General features: G+C 38.1%; 1 protein-coding gene across 1 annotated transcript in view; it reads left to right on the forward strand.

The window, feature by feature from the left end:
* The window catches only part of tbc1d32 (TBC1 domain family, member 32), a 134,104-nt gene that overhangs the window by 10,203 nt on the left and 101,262 nt on the right, over positions 1-22,639 (forward strand). The window contains exons 10-18 of the mRNA XM_041804760.1: positions 1,161-1,311; positions 1,424-1,483; positions 2,180-2,279; positions 4,857-4,988; positions 11,419-11,508; positions 12,958-13,100; positions 14,994-15,121; positions 18,088-18,289; positions 21,621-21,700. Of these exons, the coding sequence (XP_041660694.1) occupies positions 1,161-1,311; positions 1,424-1,483; positions 2,180-2,279; positions 4,857-4,988; positions 11,419-11,508; positions 12,958-13,100; positions 14,994-15,121; positions 18,088-18,289; positions 21,621-21,700 (1,086 nt within the window). The remainder of the gene's footprint in view (positions 1-1,160; positions 1,312-1,423; positions 1,484-2,179; positions 2,280-4,856; positions 4,989-11,418; positions 11,509-12,957; positions 13,101-14,993; positions 15,122-18,087; positions 18,290-21,620; positions 21,701-22,639) is intronic.

A 22,639-nucleotide genomic window follows, 5' to 3' on the forward strand; every position in this document is an offset into this window, starting at 1 on the left:
AATTATCCTCTGTCAGCTCATTATCATTATAAAGAAAGAGCAAACCAATCATAACATTCTGATATTTCTATGCGCAAAGAAAGGATTGTATTTGTTTTTAATTTAAAAACACACACACTCAAAGAATATTTTTTGAATAAAGAGTTATGCTACAGTTGGTGGCATTTTAGAAGGCCCTGGATACTGGAGAACCAGGGCCGCAACCTGGTCAGCCTGGTGGATAATCCATTCTTGAGAGAGATTTGGCAACAATGTCTTGTACTTGCTCCAACACACATCCAAATCTGGTTACCTCAGGTGCCACAGATGCAACCATGTCAACAAATTAGGCAAAAGTAGGGCTATATAGCAGAAAGACATGCAGCATGATGTGGTATATAGTTTTTGGTTTTCCCATGGTTTTATTAGGTCCAAATGTACTTCTCTGTATGACAGGCCACTGTGTTATGAACCACCAGGCCAAATTTCAGTCCTCAAAAAAATCTCTAAGTTTATAAAATCAAACTTCAAAATAATGACAAATAAGGCTGTAAACAATCTGCTCTACAATGGTGTGGGACTGTCTGTTGAATGAGCTGAAGCCACGCCCACTCAGGAGAAATACCATCCTCTCGAATTAAAAAAAAAACGCTCCTGGCCTGGCTGTGTACCACAGCAGAAAAATAGAGGTGTGGGATTAAATTTACTGTTTTCTGGTACAAATCTCTCCATTATGATACATTTAATGACCTGTAGTCCACTGTGGCTAATAGATTTGGGAAATTTACCTCACAATGCACAAAAACACAGCATGCAGCTGGCTGTTTACTTTCAATAAAGACTGTGACATCTGCTAAAAACAGTGTACTGAGATGAACTGCACTGTGATTTTATATCATTGTAGCATTAGGGGGCAGGGTAATTCCCCATCAAGTCCAGTGATGTCATGGGCTCCTGTGTTTGCCCTGCTCAAATTAAACCAAGCCAGAAAAAGGAAGAATAACTTTCAAATGGTTTAAACAAAAAATGTAGTCACATAGATCTGTGTTTTCACATCAACCTCATCCCAACGTATTTTGAGTTTTAAGACGAAGTTTAGATTTCAGTTCATAAGGAATTTTATAACAATAATGGCTTATATTTAGTTGATTTGTTTTGGTTTTCTTTCTTACCTGCTTTAGATATATGGAGGAAGTTATAGAAAGCACCTTCTCCCTGCTGTCCTTCCACCACGAACACAGCTCTGCCTCACTGGGGACAGAGAAACCTCTGGAGCCCATTCACCTCCTGGCCTTACTGGATGTTAAAGCTACCTGGTTTAAAAAGTGGATGGTGGGTATTTAAAAAAAATACATCTTTTTATGTGATGCTTGATAGTTCCCTTTCTTTCTCTCTCTGTCTCTTTGTTTTGTATTTACTCGTTGTCTTTGTTTTCCTCTCTCAGCATGGGTACTACAGCCGAACTGTTGTCCTCAGACTCCTGGAGAGAAAATACAAGCCTCTGGTGAGTGATTGACTCAGTAATCAATATCTTGTACTTACTTCAGGGTACTTCTGAAGAGTCTTGCACCAGAAAAAACAACCAGCATGAAAAAGGCTGCACTGCAAAGACAAAGCTATGTTTGTTTGTAAATCTGTAAAACTACAAATGTACTATAATTTCTGTATTTTCTCCTGTTTCTGTATAGATCTTTATAAACAGAATAAAATCTGTTAGTGGAAGGTTTAGGGATACTTTAAGACATTGATTTTATTTAACTGAGGCCTCCTGTTAAATGCCTTTATCGTTTTAGAAGTCTTTGAGACAGTGGGGCATAAGAGCTGGGTGTCACTTCGACATTTAAGAATGGATTTTTTCCTACCAAACCTTCCGCTCAACCCCTACACCGACTTTGGAGAGGATTAGTGTAAAACTTCATCTGAAGTAAATGTCGATAAGTCTTTCAGAACCTTGATCTTTTCTAACTACTCTCGCAGTGAAGTGCTTCATTATTCCCTTAAGTGCTTGAATATGGGTTCAAACAAACTGTTTTATTTGTTTAACTGTCGATTTTATAGTTCAGTAAGATGTGGTTACACTAGCTTTCGGAATGACTTTTTCTTGTTTTATATTTCTTCAAAGAGACACAGATGTTAAGTTGCCTTGTGATTCAGCCAGTCAGGTGCTTACAGCTACATTGCTTTAATATTTTAATTTCAGATTGTTGCAGCCCTGCAGCAGTGCATCCATTACAATGAGTCGTATGAACGTGCCACAGATCAGACATCTGATCTGCATTCAGCAGAGCAGCAGAACAAAAGTAAGTAACACCGCCTCAAACTTTGTGTCTGTTAAGGATTTTCTCTGAACACCAGTCCTGACTGAGTTTCTCTCCATGTGGTAAACATCAGCTCATTAGCTATAATGCTGATTTAATGTCTCCTGTGAAACAATCAAAAATAGACCCAGAGCTATGGCTTCGATCCTAATGAGAAATGGATGCTTCATTTAAGGCCTGTGGGTGTTAAATGCATTTGTACCTCGACTTTGCAGACATCATATATTTAGTTTCTTTCATGTGTAAAAGTTCCAGCTGCCATCAGTTATTTTGTCTTAGAGGAATGTAGAGAAACCACTAGAGAGATGAATGCATTTGAAACAACAGACACTAAGGATAAAACAGACAGAAAACTGTCCCAGATAGGCAAAGATATGGCATCATTTCTCCTGATTTTAAAAGCATAACTGCTATTACTGTTATTTTTATTGCACTATCAATATTTCTTACATTTGCTGTTGCCAATGAAATAGTTTTCTAATTAATAGAAGCTGTAGCAATCATAGTCACTGTAAATTCTGGAGTATAATGTCACATCAGTTTAGACCTTTTGCATCTGATGTCACAATGTCTGTTCACCCCTGTCCGAACAGCAGAAAGGGACATGCTACTTACTAGACGCTAGCGCTGAATTTATTTTTCTAGTTTATCAATTTAACTTTATTTAACCAAGAAAAATCCTCATTGAGATTAAGATTCTCATTTACAAGAGTTTCGTGGCAAAGATAGGCAGCAGCACATACATGAAACATTAAAGGGGACATACTATGCAAAAATCCCTTTTTTGGGTTTTTCTAACAAAACTATGTGCCCCTGGTCTGTCCACAATCCCCTCAAGTACCAGAAAAATCTATTCCTTCCTCCCCTCTCTTTCTCTACGTTTCAGAAAATGTGTGCTGAAACAAGCCGTTCTCAGATATTTCCCTCATGACCTCATGTGGGGAGTTAGCACCGCCCCCAGGTTTGGTTGGCCCTCCCCACTTGGAAGAAAGTGTCGCCCTCCTCTCCTGATCTTTGGAATAAATTGTCTGTAACATCAGGAGTGCCAAATCCATTTCCTGAGATGGGTGTGGTCAGGGGCAGAGTCAGACAGCTCATTAACATTTAAAGCCACAGACACAGAAACAGCTTGTTCTGAGAAGGGCTGAAACAGAGAAGTTTTTAGACATGCAAAAATCCATTACTGGGGTGTTTTTTCAGCAACAGACTTCACAGGCATGTTTTGAGGACCTCTGAGATCAATATAAACTTTTCTTAAAGGGTAAAATATGTCCCCTTTAAACATAAAAACATACACACACAGATCAACAAACTCCTGAGTCACAGGAGTCACAAAGTCATCAGTCTACAACCTGATGCATCTTCCGCTAACACCTCCAATCTACTTTTAAAACAATTTAAAGAGACCATCTTCACAAGACATACATTTTCCTGCAGAAGATTCTAGGCTGCAGGAGCAACATATTTGAATCCCCTTTACCCATCTCAAGCCGTATTTCAACATCAGCAAAACTGTGTGTCATTACAGTTACTCTAAAAGCTTGCATCTGAACAAGTAACTGGTTACTCTGTTTCTCAGTGCCATTTGGTACCAGGGTTTGCAGATGTATCTTGAAATGTATGCAACATTTCATAGTAGTGCCTCTTCTGTTCCATGGCATGGTGATACTGCTACTATACTACCCATGTAGGTGTAGAGTTCACTGACAGTTGTATGCTTCATATTTTTGATGTCTAAAAAGCATCATGTAATGACTCAGCATACTGTTAACTGGCTTTATAGTTCATAGAGAGGTATCAGTGTGTTTGTTTCATGCAGCAGCACACTCCTCACAGGCACCTTTATCCAAATATAACAAATAAACACTAAGAGCTCCACATATTGATGGTGAACTGCTTCACTTCCAGTTGCTCATTTAATTTTGAATATTCAATAATAGAGCTGAATAGAGCAGGAGGCAGGGTGCAAGTGAGGTTGTGTGATTGTGTTATCTCCTGAAAGCCAGCTGGCTCCTCCAGACTGAACATTTTGACCTTGTCTTGGCTCAGTGCTGATACACTGCCTCTCCTTTCACTGATACACTCCTCACTAAAGAAGAAGAGTTTATCTGAGCTCTGTTTTAGTTTTTTTTTTTTTTTTACTCCCTGCACCCCTGATGTGCTGAAAAGTTGCCAAAGACATTTTCAAATCCCTTTTTGCTGAAGAAGCTAAAAAATATGTCATTAAATAAAGCGTCTGAAGCACATTAATCAAGGGTTTTAGAAAAGGTAGTTAGGATATTGAATTTTGTAAGGTAATGTTTAGTTTTAATCTGACATAATGCCCTTTTTTGTGACTATGATGTGTATGGCCATGCAAGCAGATGTAGACTTTTCAGTTATCTGTATTTTCTGCCATTTCTATGTATTTTTTGTTACGCTTTTCAGTCTTTTTTCTTAAATTTTTTATTACTAGCTTGCTTTTTTTTTAAATAAGCTGTATTCAAACTTAATAGAAAGTAGGATAAAGTGGTTCAGTGGTTTAAGTTTAACAACTTTATTTTCTGTTTTTGTTTTCAGTTCAGAGAAGTGTTTACACAGGAAAAGAGCTTGAATATGCCTTCTTTGTCCACTCTCTGTGTGTCCTGGGGAAACTGCTCATCTACACCAATGGGAGGAAGCTGTTTCCCATCAGAGTGAAGAAGCACAAAGGTAAAATACATGTGCAGTTTTTAAATATCTAACGCACTCAGTGCAGTTCTTCAAACTCCATATTGTAATGCACATTAAACGCAAAAATAAAAAACACATATACAGGTGCATCTAAAAAAATCAGAATATTAATTAAAATTTTCCAGTGATTTACATCACATACAAAGTGAAAATGTTAACAGTTTTTTTAACCTTAATAATTACAGTTTACCACATGAAAATAAAAAAATACAAAATCTCAAAGTATTAGAATGTTGTGGAAAAATCCCATTTGCAACGGTGTCCTGAGCCTTTATTCTCTTCACTCTGGTTCTGCTGACTTGACTCTTGTCCAGAAGAATATCATTGTCACCCATAACAAGGAGGATGAGCCACATAGGTCACTGCTGAAAGGGCAGGCTGTTCTCAGAGGCTGTATCAAAGCATATTCATGGAAAGCTTACTGTAAGAAAAAGTGTGGTGAAAAAAGGTGCACAAGCAACAGGGATGAGCTCAGCCTTCAGAGGACTGTCAAACAAAGAAGATTCAGGAACTTAGGGGAGCTTGACAAGGATAAGACTGAGGCTGGAGTCAATGGATCAAGAGCCACACACACACACATGGGTCCAGGAAATGGACTACAGATGTTGAATTCCTTGTGTCAAGCCAATCCTGAACTACAGACGTTGCTCAGTGATCCAAAGTCCTGTTTTCAGATTAAAGTAAATTTGGTATTTCATTTGGAAATCAAGATCCCAGCATCTGAAGGAAGATCAGAGAGGCCCAGAATCTAAAGTGCTTGATGTCCAGTGTTTTCAGTTTCCACAGTCAGTGATAGTATGGGATGCCATGTCATTGGTAGATGTGGATGGTAAATGGTAGACTCAACAATGCCATCTGTCTACCAGAAGTTCTTTAGACCACTTCATACTTCCATCTGCTGAGAGGCTTTATGGAAATACTGATTTCTTTTTCCGGCAGGACTTGGCACCTGCCCATAATGAAGCCAAAACTACCAGAAACTGGTGTTACTGTGCTTGATTGGCCAGTCAACTGGCCTGAGCAAAAACCCCATAGAAAATCTCTGGGAAAATGTCAAGAGGAAGATGAGAGACACCAGATGACTACAGATGAGCTGAAAGCTGCTATCAGAGTGACCTGGGCTTCATAACACCCCAGCAATACTACAGACTCCAATCAATTACTAAGTATATAAGAGAGCATATTTTTCCAGAACATCACCATGTCTGTATTAAAAACCTTTTATGTTTTTTTTTTTGGTGATGTTTTGTAATATTCTAATGTTTTGAGATAGTGGATTTTTGACTTTCATGAGCTTTAAGCCGTAATCATTATCATTTAAACAAACAAACAAACACAAAAAAAAATCATGAAATATTTACCTTTGTATTGTTGAATATAGAATATATGGAAGTTTCACTTCTTGAATTAAATTACAGGACAACATGACATTTTTCATGACATTTGAACTTTTTAGATGCACATGTGTTATCAAAGATAGATATTGAGTCATATTGCAAATGAAATGTTATCAAAGAGACTGCAAGAGTTTATTTTCCAGAATTAAAAAGATACATTCCTTCAAGTTAGAAACAATATTGCACATAGCATGCTGTGCAGAATGAAACACATGCACATTAATGACATTACACCACCCAATATTGAACATTACATGCAGAAACTGCACATTAAATACTAATGCATCATGTTAACCATGCTCACAGTGCTGGATATTAAAGTGGCAGTGATGGTGGAAAAAATGTTGTTGGAGGGGTGAGTTACATCCTTCACAGTGCAGCTGGCTCTGCAGAGACAGTGTGTTCTGAAGGTGTCCTCCAGCAGGGGCAGGGGGAGTCTGAGCTGTGTTGATGACTCTCTGGAGGGCCTTTTGTCTGCTGCTGAGCAGTTTGCGTACCATACAATATGTTCTTCCACTCTCTAGTGAGCAGTGGTAGAAAGAGAGGAGCAGCTTTGCAGACAGGTTAGTCTTCTGGAGAGAGCTGAGGAAGCAGAGCCTCTTTTGTGCCTTTTTGATGAGAGCAGTTGAGTTAATGGCCCATGAAAGGTCCCCTCTTATACATGTCCAAAGGAATTTGAATTTTAAAACTCTTTTCACTTCTGTTCCTTCAATGTGAAGAGGCGAGAAGTTCTTCTATTGTCTTCTGATGTTGATTATGATTTCTTTTGTTTTTTGATATTCAGTAGCAGGTTATTGTCCTTGCAGCCCATGGCCATTGGGCAGACCTCTTCTCTGTATACTGTGTCATCCTCCTAAGAGGTCAGACTCACCACTGTTGTGCAGTGGTGGACCCAGGATGTTTGAGGGGCAGGGTCGAATGTAATAAAAAGGCTTAAAAAGTTAGATTAGATTAGTTAGATTACACATTTTTTTAAAAGATATTTTTGGGGCATTTAATGCCTTTATTCATGTATCAGAAGGGTTCCTGATTACATATTGCCCAATTAGAGGGCACTTTTTCTAAATTTGCCCACCTAAAGAGGGCTCTATGTTGAATACTGACCACTTTGTAGCCACCTAAAAGGGCCTTTTGTTGAATTTTACCACTTGAAAGGCAGCAAAGAAGTTACTTATTGGAATTTTGTCCATGAGAGAGGACAATACCAAGCAAAGTATTGTAAAAGTTTTAAAGAAGTGATCAAGGGCATTTTGTCAGATTTTGCCCACTTAGAAGGCACCAAAGGCTGTAATTTGTCAAATTTTGCCAACAAAAGGAGACCACACCAGGCACTTTGTCATGTTTTTTCTTTAGAGGGCACCAAAGATTGCACTTGTCAAATGTTGTTCAGTTAAAGGCGACCATTGAGGGCACCTTGTCAAATTATGCCCATTCAAACGCAACCAAAGAAGGCATTTTGTCGAATTTGATCCACTTGAAGGGGACCCCGGGAGGAAATTTGTCAGATTTTGCCAACTTGAATGGCACTGTAGAGGGCACTTTATCATGTTTATCTTCTAAAGGGGCACTTTTGTGACTTTCTAAAACATGAGTCTAGCGCTTTAGTTCCATCTCCAAACTTGATCAAGGTATTTGAGTCATATTTGTAGATGCATTTGGAAGGGAACTCAGGAAACAGGGGAGATATGTGACGTTTGACTATCCATAGTCGAACATTCGACAGATCTTAGCACAGAGGCCTTAAACAAGGAACCATGTAGTCTGGCTGTGTTCATTAGCGGTCGTTTCATATATTTAGAACCACAAAGCACAGCTGTAAAATAAAGAATTACACCATGAATTTCAAGTTGTTTCATATTTTCAGTTGTTTATTGTAGACAGCTGCAGGACTCAGACAGATTCACTGATATTCCCATGAGTTGCATGGAGATATAGCGAAAAGCAATACTGGAATGCTGATAGTTTATTACCGTCTGTAGACTTTCATCTCTTGAATTTGCAAAGAACAAACTGTGTAATCTTTACAACACACAATCTCATGTAGGAATGTGACAGATCCTCTAAAGCATACACCAACTCCTCCCCACGTATTGATTTTTTTTGTCTTAATCACTTCAAAAATTATGCAATGGTGGGAGTGATCTAAAGATAAACCATTAAAACAGACTCAGTGTCTGCTGTCAGCACTTTAAATGATGCTTTATATAACTACTATTAATCACTAGCCCTCTAAGAAGTAATCAGATGATAGGAGTGTGAGTGCTTTATGCCCACTCTTGGGTGGAGACGCCTAGATCAGCTCCTCACCCTCCCATGTGTCAGTGTGTGTCACTTCCTAAGTACCTATCACAGTTTCTGTACTTGTTTCAGGCTTTCTCAATATCATTTGATCCCATTTTATGCTTCATTTAAGGTTTTTTAATTTCACCACAGTGCCATTTCAACTGAACATAAAGAGACACACAGAGCCGGCTAAACGGACTTTAAATTTGATCTATTGTCACATCTTGTCATATTTATTTTTTTAAGAGCACCATTTAATGTTGTCCTAAAGATTTACACCAGTTTTTATTCTTCCAGCAAAAAGTTCAAGTATTTCTTTTTCCATTACATCAAAGCCATCAAACACCTAATATTGATGAAAAGATTGTCTTTAATTCTTTGTTTCCATACTGTAAGAGAACTGTTACCAGTGCTGCTATGTGCTAAGCTATGTGTTGCACAAAATGTGCATGTGATAAAGACATAACATGATTAAAGAAGTTTGGGGCTCTGCTTTGGGAATACTTTGAAGTTTGTAATCCTTTAGCCCTTCATTTTGTTAAATTTTTTCTTTTCAAAAACATTTTTGGTCTTTTAGCCTCTATTAGAAATGACAGTAGATAGAGAAGATCAAAGAGAGTGAGGAATAACATGTAGGAAAGCAGCCAGGGCCTGGATTTGAACCTGGGTCTTTTTATGGTGCATGACCTTACTGCTAGGCCAACTCTACCCCATTTTTAGTGTTTATTTTATTTTTTTCAATCACAGCAGTAGGGAGTCAATTTCATTGCATTTTAATATTACTTGTGTTTTATTGTTACCTGTCTTTCAGTATATACGGTATGTTTTTTTATTGTACATTAGAAGCATGGCACTTAGTGTTTTCTCTGCTCTTTTTCTTGAGTCAGGTTTCCTCTCTGTGGACAACAAATTCCATCTAATTCAACATACTCTAATCCCAATTGAAAATATTCTGTCATATGCATACATTTTAGGCACTTAGGGATCCATTGTGGGGCCCAACATACCACAACCAGGAGCTGGAGGGGGACAGAGTCAAGCTTGACACATGTTGACACACGTGTCGCTTGCCAGCCAAGGTCCAGCATTTTTTGTCTGAGCCTTTTCACACCTGGTAATACGCCCAGAGACCTGCAGCGCTTTTAGGGCCTTTGGGTCATCCACTCCAGCACACGACCAGGGGCTCGTGGCAACCTTAACTACTCACCCATATGGTACCTGTCGGCTGTGCTGACTCACCACATCCACCCCTTACTCTGCTGTAAACTTTGTTATGTTTTTCAACAGATTATTTTCCCATGCCCCTGGTAATATGCAAGGATGTCCAGAGCATGACCAAGGTTGTGCCAATCCTTATTCAGACTTTCAATGTTTGGCCCAAAAATGCCTAAAGCTTTTGCAAAGTACTGTGTATATATTTATTTTTTAATGGTGCAGTGGTTAGTGCTGGTGCCTGCAGAGCTAGAGATAAAAGAGGGCCTCTCTGTGTATGCCTGGACTCTCTCTGGGTACTGTGGCCTCCTCCTACAGACCAAAGACATGCTTGTTGGCAGTGCAAATTTTGTCAACTAAAGCTATGACTAAAATGTTCGTCAGGTACCTTTTTCCGAGAGGAAGACTGGACTAAGACTGGCTGAAAATAGATCTTTGGTGATAAAAACTGAGGAAAAGTTGTTTTAGTTTTTGTCAGCTACAAAGTTAGTACTGAACTGTTGAAAATTCAAAATTCATGATATTTTTCCACTTCCCATATAGGTATGTTAGTATTTTCATCAATATATTTTAATTCAATTTGAATACTGATGATGCACCAATATGAGTGTTTTACATTTACTTCAACTTAACAATTTTGTTGATAGAATTAGAAGACTAAGTGTAAGACTAAGTGCACATAGTGCACTTTCAGAGACAAGTTTTAAGGTAACGCTTCCCAAAGCATATTCCCAAAAGAAAAAGTTGTTTACTTTTGTTAAATATCATTGATTAAACAAGAGCATAAGCTGCTTTTATTTATTTATTTAACCTTTATTTAACCAGATAAAAAACCCATTGAGACCGAAATCTCTTTCACAAGGGTGACTTGGCCAAGAGGTCAGCAGCACACATCATAATAAATAATACATATTCAAGAGACAGATAATACACAATAAGTTAGCACAACAATAATAAGAATTGGAGCTACATCACATTTTAAAGTGCAAGAATAGTGGTCACAGTAACATTAGAGAATTTCAAGCACAAAAAATCAAGTGAAATCAGGATCAGGTTAGATGTAAAAATCACATTTTTTGGCCAGGAGCAAGAAGTTGTGAGAAAATGTTGAAATTGAAGATGTACAAAGCTTCATTTTTGAGATGAGGCATTGCACCACAATCAATGCATTCACCGGAGGGACATGCATGATTCTCACATGTGCAAATGACAATTACATATGCATTACAAAAAGAAAAACATGATTAGCAGATAAACTTGGGTGCCTGTAGATATACCTGGGTGAGCAACCTAAGTATTGCCTGTGTTGGAAACCCTGGAGAAATTCATTTAAATTCAAAACAGCAGGCACTAAAACCTATCCCACACATAAAGCTGTGGGATGATCCTTATCATTGAGGATATCAAAATTCCAAGTATTTTCCATTTCCTTCTCAGCAGCACCTTTTAGTTTTACAGCTCCTGTTCATTCACTGTGTAACCACACTGATTTAATGTTTTATCATTTCCTGTTTCAGAGCTGGTCAGCCTGACAGATCTGGTTGTTCTCCTAATAAACATCATGTACCAACACCCTGAACCTGTGCACAGTGACACCTCATACACAGGTGAGTTCATGCCAGCCAGGGAAATAAACGGCATCACAGTTTCAACTCGTGGTTTCGATGATGTCTCTGTGTCTGGAGCACATTGACTCTCCCTGTGAAGCACAATCATAACTTTTATCTATTAACCTTGCACCGACTTACCTGGAAAACCTTCCTTGATTGCATCACTCATTCAGATGGAGCAGCTTTCCTGCTGATGATCAATACTATCCCCACCTTCAATTTATCAGATTGGCTGCAACAGGAAAATGGGATAAACCGGCCATAAATGCATAGTTATGTATTACCTGCAGTCTGATGACAAACGCATGCGTCACTTGTGAATGTATTTATTGTTTGTAGTTTTTTATTATTCCATGGATTTACACGTCAGAAGAGTTATATGGATACGAGAAGTTTTTTAGTACCAGAAGAACTTTTAAGGCACAGATGTGTCAAAATAAAGCCTAATGTGCATAAAGAGCCAGTTTGGAAATTTCACCTACGACCCCAATTTTAAAAAAGTTGGGGCGCTGTGTAAAATGTGAATTCAAACAGAACATATCAGATTTAAAAACTGAGACATTTTCCCTTTTCATGAAAGATATTAACTCATTTAGAATTTGATGGCAGCAACACACCTCAAAAAGTAGGGACAGGGCATGTTTGTCATTGTGTAGAATCCCCTCTTCTTTTAACAGCAGTCTGTAAACATCTTGGAAATGAGGAGACCAGCTAGAGTAGTGGGACAGGAAGGTTGTCCCAGTCTTGTCTGATGTAGGATTGTAGCTCCAACTCAACAGTCCTGGGTCTTCTTTGTGAGATTTTTCATTTAATGATGCACCAAATACTTTCTGTTGGTGTAAGTCCTGGACTACTGGCAGGCCAGTTCAGCACCCAGACTCTTGTATATAATTTTCAGCATTGATGGTGACTTTTTAGATGTGTAAGCTGCCCATGCCATAAGCACTAATGCAACCCTATACCATCTTTCGTCCACAGTACCTGTGGCTTCTAAAAAGAATTTCAAATTTGGATTCATCTGACCACAGAACAGTTTTCAACTTTGTCTCATCAATGAGGAAGGCTCATATAGACATTTTAGTTGCAAAGATATTCTCCATTTGTTTCAGTGATGTCATTTTCAAGCGTGGACCTGTCGAAGACTAAGATGAGAAGCTTAAATATCACAGCTATATCTAAGTGAAAGTTTCCTGGTTGAGCGGCAGTGTTTGGTTAATGAAAATGTCAAAGTAGAAGTATATAAAATCACACCACAGTACAGCACTTGAGTATTCTGTACATATGCATATTTATTTACACTACTGAGGATTTAGTATAGCACGTTTAGTGTCATTTTCAAATATAATGCATCATATGTTCATTATTCATCAAAATGATATGTAGAAGTAGTTCAAACTCAAAGCACTGTCATTTATTCTGATTATATTTGACCTCTTGTGTGTTCAGACTCCCTGTCGCCCAGCTGTCTGGCGATGGATGTGCTGTGGATGCTGTGTGAGAGGACTGAGTGTGCTGCAGAGTGTCTCTACCAGAGCCCCGTCATAGAGACACTGCTGAGTCCTGTTATAGCTCTACTCAGTGGACAAGAGGTCAAACACACTCACACAAAGTCACTCTGATACACTGCTGCTATAATGTTGTTTTAAAGAGGGTAGATATATTCATATAGTTCTAGTAATGAGGATAAAATATTGACCATGTTCCTTTGAAATAAGTGAAAGTTGCCTTATTATTAAAGTTATCATTATTAAAGCAAGGTTATGGGCAGAGTGCTGAAGATAATCACAGCAGTTATATTATCCAGTTCAACATGTTGACCTTGACTGTGATACCGCGTTAATACAATAGCTATCCACCTTATTTCTGGAGGTTCTACTGTAGATATGATTGCGCTTCCTGTGATTAAACAGACATAGAAAAGTATGTTTCTCCCACCAGCTTATTATAGTTGCTAACCACCAACGCCAGTAAGGAATACACCCGTAGTTTAGTAGACACAGCTTCCTTTTTCAAACATCCAACTAAAATTTATAAGCTAAAAGTTACTTGTTGTGTTTTCTGAAATGTTGAAATTGTGGTACCTGTTTCTCCATGGTGCAGAAACTTCACAAGATTAACATTTTTTCTCACAATGACATTTGAGACCATCGTCTGTATGCACAAAAATAAGGTTTTGTTAAAAACTCACAAAAATCTTTTAATTACTTATAATTTTTCATTATGTACCATTTACATTTATGAATGGGAGAAGAAATCAGTTTCAGTCAGGACTACTTTGTCAAGATACGTACATGATTCGCAGATATACTAAATATATCTTCATTATCAGTTATTAATTAGCACTTATTGCTGTTATTTATGTTTGTCAGTGCGGCCGTTCTGGGATCCCCCTGCCCTTCTGCGAGCCTACATGGAAAGCATTAAGCAGGAACAGAACACCTTCCTGCTCTTCCTATGCCGATAAAGAAAGCCTGAGGCAGGGAGAAAAAAAAAACAAGAGCAGAGCAGGCGTCACTGACAACAGAAGGATATTGATTAAGTCAGAAGCAGAATGAAGGAGGAGCTAGGGTGGAGGACGATTGCAAGAGTAGCTTGTAAAGAGAGAGCACAGCCTGACAAGAACAGTTTGAAGGCATGAAGGCAGTGAGGGCATGCTTAGAGCAAATCAGCTGGCCGTCAGCTGATGAGGGCTTGCGTGAGATCAGCTGATCTCAATTATAGCAGCACTTGACTCTGTTGCCTGCCTGAACTCAGGCTATACACTTGGTTTTTATCATGAAACCACTTATATACACTCTTTTGTGTGATTTTGAGGTATGGTCCTCAATGTAAACTAAAAGTACTCTTGGCTAAAACAGATTGATGCACATTGTGAAAAGTCCCAGTGATGATGTTCTTCTATATCCTCACCCATTGAATTGTTTATTTTTTAGTTGGATTTATTAGCTTTGACGATAGGTATCTGAACACAGCATCTTCTTGGGGTTTGTAACATAACAAAACAAATTATTTATAAATAATTCTAATTCTAATCCATGCAAAAATTAAATAAAGTGAAATATCTATAAAACTTCAGCCCTACTCCAGAACTTCCACTCACAAGCCACACCTAAGCTTATAACTAATCTGAATAAGCCTCTTCTGAATGCACAAATAGAACTAACACACAAAAATATGAGTTTTTCCTAACAAGTATCTGAAAGTTTAGCTCAAAACATTACTTACTTGACATTTACCGTATACCATATTTTCCCAAATGAGAATCTAAACCCTTTCGTATAGCAAAAAAAAAAACACACAGGCCTTCTTTGGGCCCTAATGGTTTCTCATTGTTCATATAACTAACATGCAATAGCCTTAGCCTTTTGCTTTGTCAAAGCTGATAATATTATTTCAGTTTGTGTTAACTCACCATTCCTCCCAGGGCTCTGCTTTTGTCTCATCAGTTTGGTAATTTTGTGTTTATTCTCTTCGGTTTGCAGGCCAAATTAAAGTCTCCTGCAGTAACTCTGACGCTCATTGCTGATGTTCTGGCTCGCATCGCAAACACCGACAGAGGATTAGCTCTCTTCCTATACAAGAAGAATCTAGTGTTAGCTGACACTGAGAGGTGAGACAGCGTGACCGAATAATGATTAAATACACAGTGTCATTTGGTGTCTCTCATTGTAATGAATAAATTACTTTTTTTCCCGACTTAGCAAGAAGTTTTCAATTCAGAGTTAAGTTTGCATAACAAATCCTCCAGAGAGCAGATTAGACTGGAGGATGTGCCTTGCTTGTGATTAAATCTTTGAGCTGCTCAAGTTTCATTGCAGCAGAAACTCGCAAAAGTATGTTTTTATTCAGGACTCTTAAGGTCACTCTGAGGCCAAATTTAGCTCTGCGCTGTGTTGTAATTGGCTGAGGAGTCTGTGAGCTTGGTCAGTGTGTCTGACTTCAGACAACAGTGTGTTGTTGTTAATAACAAGAAGACATTCACCAAAGCTTATACAACAGCTGAGCTAGGATGAATGAATGCCCACAGACTGATGCTTATTTTGCAATGTATGCCCTCTGAGAAAAGAAAGTTTCTTTTAAAGTGCTAAAATGGCATCAGTTACACTTTTTCTCATCACCAAAGTTAATTATAGAAAACCTAAAGACTTGATTAACTAGAAAAGCACTTGGAGAGCACAGACCTCCACCATTAGCTCTATCTCCAAATAGTAAGGAATTCTTACTGGATCCAGAAGGTGATCCGGATCACTCCCAAAATCTAATCAGTTCTTCCTTATGCCATTTCTGACATTTCCTGAAAATTTCATCAAAATCTGTCCATGACTTTCTGAGTTATGTTGCTAACAAACTAACAAATCAAAGTATGATATCTGATAAAGTTTTATTTTGTCTGGTTCTCAACAGAGCTTGCTGTCTCTCTGCAGGTTTTTACGGAACTGTTTGCCTTCACAAGGTTGTACTGTTCCTGTTAGTGATACATTTTATATGTCATGTACATGCAATCAGAAGAAATTACTTTCAATTTTTATATTTTAAAATGAGTACACCTGTTATTTATAGCAGGAGTCATAAACTACATTTGTACAAGGGCCAGCTTATGTCTATGCAGACACTGTGAGGGCCGGTGCATTAAATAAACTAAATAAAAGACACATTTGTTTGTCAAAATAATTGTATTTTCTTTGAACTATACCTTATTTTTAGCCTTTAGCAGTGATTTCAGATCTCTGTTTACACTGTTAAATCCTTATACTGGAGCTAGCCACAAGGGGGCGTTTGAGCTATTTAAGCCACATTTTCTGGGGCTCCCATGTTGTTTGATGTGGATATGCCGCATCCTCATTGGTGAAACACATGTGAAGGAAAAAGATAATTTATTTTAATTCTCAGGCAGTGAAAAATAAACTCTCAATCCCCCTGAACTGTTAAATTTATGCAGAAATCTGCTGCTTTAATCAAGAATAGACATATGAGTACATTTGTCATGCATCTTATTTGCTAATAGTGGTTAATAATAGTTGGATTTTTGTAAAACTGATCAAACATTAAGCCAGTCTTTAAAAAAATGTTTCAATCTCACTTATTTTTGTAGTTACTTAAACATCTGTAAGGATCATAAAAGGGAAAGAAAGGAAAGGTACCCTAAATAAAGCAATATTTTTTTTCTTCAGCACTTTTTCTGAATTTCACACTTCTGGGGGCCAGATGAGAAGCTGTGGGGGGCCTGATGTGGCCCCAGGCCTCCAGTTGATGATCAGTGATTTCTAGTGTAATCAGTTGTTGTTCTGTTTTATGTCTGTTTTAAAAACAAATAGACGTCACAATAGTAACAGGCCAATTATTACAAGGGACGCCAGGGTCCCTATTTTGAGAGCGTGGCACATGTCATGTAAAGTGCTTGATACACAGTCATTTAAGGTGTGTCCATTAGGATTGAGTGGTATTCATTTTTTACCCTTCCCAGATTTTACAGGGGTGTATAGTATTACCACCAGGTGTTTAAAAAAACCTCTCCATCCATGGCACTTATGCACTCTTTTTTCCTCACTATTCCCTCTCTTCCTCCAAAAGGTAATATGAGAAATAATAATCAACGATTCGAAATAGGATCTGGTCAAACTTAGCTTCACTATATTGCCAAAAGTATTCCCTCACCCATCCAAATAATTGAAATCAGTTGTTCAAATCACTTCCATGGCCCACAGGTGTATAAAATCATCTACCTAGGCATGCAGACTGTTTCTATTTGTGAAAGAATGGGTTGCTCTCAGGAGCTCAGTGAATTCCAGCGTGGCACTGTGATAGGATTCCGCCTGTGCAACAATTCCAGTCGTGAAATTTCCTGGCTCCTAAATATTCCATAGTCAACTGTCAGTGGTATTATAACAAATTGGAAGTGATTGGGAATGACAGCAACTTAGCCACGAAGTGGTAGGCCACATAAAATGATGGAGTGGGGTCAGTGGCTGCTGAGGCGCATGGTGCGCAGTGGTCACCAACTTTCTGCAGAGCCAATTGCTACAGACCTCAAAATTTCATGTGGCTCTCAGATTAGCTTAAGAAAGCAAAAGTCCATAAAGACATGGATGAGAGAGTTTGATGTGGATGAACTTGACTGGCCTGCACAGAGTCCTGACCTGAACCTGATAGAACACATTTGGGATGATCTAGAATGGAGACTGAGAGCCAGGCCTTCTTGTCCAACATCAGTGTGTGACCTCACAAATGCGCTTCTGGAAGAATGGTCAAAAATTCCCATAAACACACTCCTAAACCTTGTGGAAAGCCTTCCCAGAAGAGCTGAAGCTGTTATAGCTACAAAGGGTGGACCAACGTCATATTAAACCCTATGGATTAAGAATGGGATGTCACTTTAGTTCATTTGTGAGTCAAGGCAGGTGAGCGAATACTTTTGGCAGTATAGGGTACATTTCAACACATAACGTCTAGGACTCGAGACAGAGTGTTTTGAGTCTCTTTCGACCTGTGTATTTGTGCCAGAGGTGCCAAACACCACATGAAAATCTGTCTTCTTGTATCAGCATATGTCTCCTTGTCTGTCTCCCTCCTCTGCAGAACCTGTGCTGCTCATGTCACCGTTCAGTTCACCCTCAGGCTGCTGACTAAGAAACTGTCATCACTAAGTGATCCTGATGTCTCCCACGCTTTGTGTGGGGCCTTCATCTTTGTCTGCAGGCAGATATACAACACCTGTGAGGGCTTACAGGTCCTGAGACCATACAGCCTCCACAGGGCTGTAGCTGCTGTGTGGAAAGAGGTATCTTTGCTTTACTTCTTAATGCAACACTGACAGAGTCTTTTTTTAAGAAACTAAACATGATCCCCTGAAGTTTTTGTGCTTAAAGAATTGACTTTAACATAAGGAGCTAACAGGGGAAAACTAATACATCTCTAACTAATATTTACAAAAATACAGTTTGTTATGTGCATCCCCAGGAGTATTGCACTCAGACTTGCAGACTAAAATATTATTCAAGTTGCCTAATGCAACAAAAACAATACACATAAAACAAATTATTAAAATCATTAGAAAACAATTCAGCATTTGCTGTTTCTGCTTGGAATCATTTGTTTATTAAAGGAAGATATGTATACTATGCAAAAATGAGATCCCTTGACATTTTCTTAAAGAGAGCTGCATAATTGTCTGCCTACAAAAATGTTCATAAGTTTGTGGATAAAGATTGTCTCTGGATCTTAAGTAAAGGTGTCTATGGTTACAAAAATACAAGCTAGAATACTTTTGATATGTGTCTTCCCCTTGTTGAATGCAGTAATCATTCTTTTATTTTTTCACTACAAAGGAAAAGCTACAGCCAGTGCTTGCAAGTAAAACCACTGCAGTCTGCTCACTTTTATTATGAGAGTACTCCTTGTCTCATTGCAAAGCAATAAAGTAGGGAAATCTTAACTGAAGAACAAAACTGTTAAACAAAACTGAAAATAAAACCAGAGACTGGAATTTGCAACCAAAACCAAAAACAAGCAGCTGCTGCTACAGCGCAGGTGAAGTGAAGATGAGGCACAGAAAAGACATGCTGTCATAGTTCTTTTAAATTTTTGATGTCTCAATATTTGATTTCTCTAAATACAGAAAACAAATCTCCTTTTATATTTTCATGATCTAAGACATTGCTGTGAAAAATTAACTTGTAGCGACACTGTGTCATCAGTCTGAAGCATTTTCCCTCTCACTTCCTGCTGACTTTATCCTGAATGTGTTAAATATTAAAGATCAGTCTGCACATACAGCAGCATGGGACACTCTGTACCATGTACTGACTCAAATAGAAGGCCTAATCTAATCTTAATCTATAGCCTTTGTAATAGTGTTGCATAATGTTACTATGGTTTTGACCTCCCTCCACCCACTATAAATGGACAGATTGGCCCCCCAAGTTTCATGAAAGGTGTCTTAAGGTATTGTAGGCATGTGACTTTAGTAAGTTTGCATCATAAACAGTTTTTGGTGAAAGGTTTGTTGACTAAAACAACTGTGTTGACCCTGATAATGTTGTAAGATGTTGCAAGAACTTTTCCACACTTGCAAATGTTTACTTGGTAGAAATTTCCTATTCCCTGTAATCTTATGTGTCCTTATGTGAACTTTTGCTGTGCAAAAAAATTTTTCTAGAGGGACAATAAAGCCTTAGTACGGAAGAGTATTAGGGCCACTGAAAAAAAAAATTTTGAGACAAATTTTTTTTTTCAGTTGTGAGAAAAAAGTCAGAATTCTGAGATTAAAGTCAGAATTCTGAGTTTACAGTCAGAATTCTGTGATTAAAGTCAGAATTCTGACTTTAATCTCAGAATTCTGACTTTTTTCTCACAATTGAAAAAAAAAAATTGTCTCAAATTTTTTTTTTTCAGTGTCCCTAATACTCTTCTGTACCTTAGCTCAGCTACCTCCACCTATCCTTAGTCTTCAATACACAGTTTATTCATAGTAAAGGAGATTCACTCATGCTACTATATTATTTCTAGTGCATTTATTAGTAAACAGTGCCTTAAATGAACTTTTTAGTCAGTCCTAGTAAGCCAAAACTTCGATACAATGTTATTAAGATAACATTGTAGACACTAAATTGAAACTTCCCCGTTAGTACCATGGAAGTTTGATGGTATTCTACTTGTGTAAACACTTAGTAAACAGCTTATTTCAGCATGAACAAGCTGACAGTGGACCATCTGAACAACCAATCAAAACAACCAACCACCCTTTATTTGTGTACCCCAACTTAAGTTATCTCAAGACAGTTAAAAAAAATAGGGACATCTAAATCATTCTGTTTTATTTATAGAGACTCACCATGAGCACAGCCCTAAGAAACATTTAGCATAGTTACAGAGCAAGGAAAAAATTCCCTTTAATGGGCAGAAACCAGAGCAAAACCACATTCAATCTGAACAGCAGTATGCCAAAGCTGTGCTGTAAGGGGATAGAGGGTGTTGCAGGAAGAGAGAGGAGGGAAATGCACAAGTATAGAAGAGAGATGGAGAAGAAGAAAGGAGGGAAATGCAAAAAGAGAGAAGATGGAGCTACAGAAAGAGGAAGATGGAGATGCAGAAAACAGTTAAGAGGGAGATTCAGAAGGACAGAAGTGGAAGATGCTTTAAGAGAGAAAAAAGCAGATTAACAGCCATGTTTGATTGTGAAACATGGTTTTGTCAGGAAAACTACCATTGGCACCTAATCCTACTTACTTTGTTTTTCAAATCAGATATCAATTCATATTCGTGGCCATTAACTTTGTACCCAAAATATAAGTGGCAACGACCACACCACCAAGCAAAATGTCTTTTTTTCTACCAATGCTACTGGAAGAACAACTCTGAATAATATCTTACATCGATTTGGGGAAGCCTTTTAGGAGAGCTGCCTTACCTCCTGGGCAAGATGAACACCCTATGAGTCCTAATGGGAGGGAGGGAGGGGTGCACAATGTAAATTAAAAGGAGAAGAGATAATCGGGTTTAAATTTATGGGCACATTGCAATGGATGTGGTTGAGGTGGGATCTTGCTACGGAAGCTTTATATACAATGTAGCATCACATGAAAAACTACATTGACATATGGGATAAGTGTGTTTCCTCAAAGTTAGATCCTTGGAACTGCACATTTTCTAGGAGTAGAAGTTTTCACAAGGTACTATGAATTATTGATACTGAGAACAAGCATAAAAGATGAATCAAAGACAAAGTCAAATACTAGAGTTATCAGAGAAAGCCAAAAGGTCAAGGAAAAGAAGAGCAAGTTAAGTATTTTTAGAAATTCAAACAACTTGAGTCGTCTATGTTTTATTTATTTTTACACTCAAAGGTAGTCCTGTGTCAACCAGTAGGCCTAAACCTTCTATATTTAAGAATGAAACAGCTTCTCTCAACTCAACTCAACTTTATCTATTTGTATAGTACTTTTCAATAGAAAACGTTTTATTTTTAGAATTAGAAGCCAGTTATGCATCAATATGGGTTGCACAGAGATAACTCATGTTCTCCTTTTTTATGCCACTCCATTGGCAGATGTTATGGCAACAAGGAATTGAAAATGTTAGTCTTGAATTCTTCTTTTATTCGTGATTTCTAGACCAGTTCCTTGTCAGAGAGGGTTCCAACCCCAGTACCTGGAGCCACTGCTGAAACATCAACCAAGGAGGTGCAAAATATGTGAGGCCTTACACACTCATACTCACGAAACACACATACTTTAATTATTATATCTCTGATATTATAAGTTAAAAAAACAGTTTGGGTGCTTACGGAACAGATAACTAGATGAAAACACGGTGCCATAAGGAGTATGCCTTGATGTTGAAAGGCTGACAGTTTTAGAGTTAAGCTCAGCAGAATGGACATGAGCTGAGGAGCACAGAGACTGTCCAGGACTGCCCAGACAGACAGACAAAAGAGGCAACGCAAACAGCAGGCTCTGCTGGCAGGACACCGTCACAGCAAACACTGCCGACACAAAAATAAGCGGTGTGTATTGATAAAACGTCTGTGAAGAGGTTGTAAACCACTAGATAACAAATTACATATCATCATATCATGGGCAGCAGTTTACAGATGTTGGTATAAATCAGTGGCACGGTGGTCAATGATTGCCAAGGCACCATAAAATAAGGATGTACTGATTCGACAGCACTGTTAATCTGCCACTGAGTAAGACATGATATGCACTCCTAAAGAGACATAGTGTTGCATATTGAATCTAATATAACATTTGAAAAGAGACAAATCTTTGCTGCACACTTAATACCTTGCTTGCTTTTCCTTGCTCCAGTGGGAAACGGTTTTAAATTGTGTTTTATTAATTTATTGTCACTTCACAGTTTAGTGGGACTGCATGCAAATGCTTTTATCATTAATACACACATTATCACAACATTATACCAATTCACAATTAATGAGGATTCTGATGTTTTTCTACATTGTTACAACCAAAGGGAGTTATTTACCAGGGTGAAGACAAAATAATGTTACAAAGAAGTGGTTGCAGATAACTAAACTGGTAAATTTGAACTTTGTGAAGTTCCCCCAAGACCAGCAACTATTGAAACAAAAGTTTGAATAATTTAAACTGTTTTTATACAGTGCTATGGAGGA

The sequence above is a fragment of the Cheilinus undulatus genome, linkage group 14 (assembly GCF_018320785.1).
Source record: "Cheilinus undulatus linkage group 14, ASM1832078v1, whole genome shotgun sequence".
NCBI classification, from domain to species: Eukaryota; Metazoa; Chordata; class Actinopteri; order Labriformes; family Labridae; genus Cheilinus; species Cheilinus undulatus.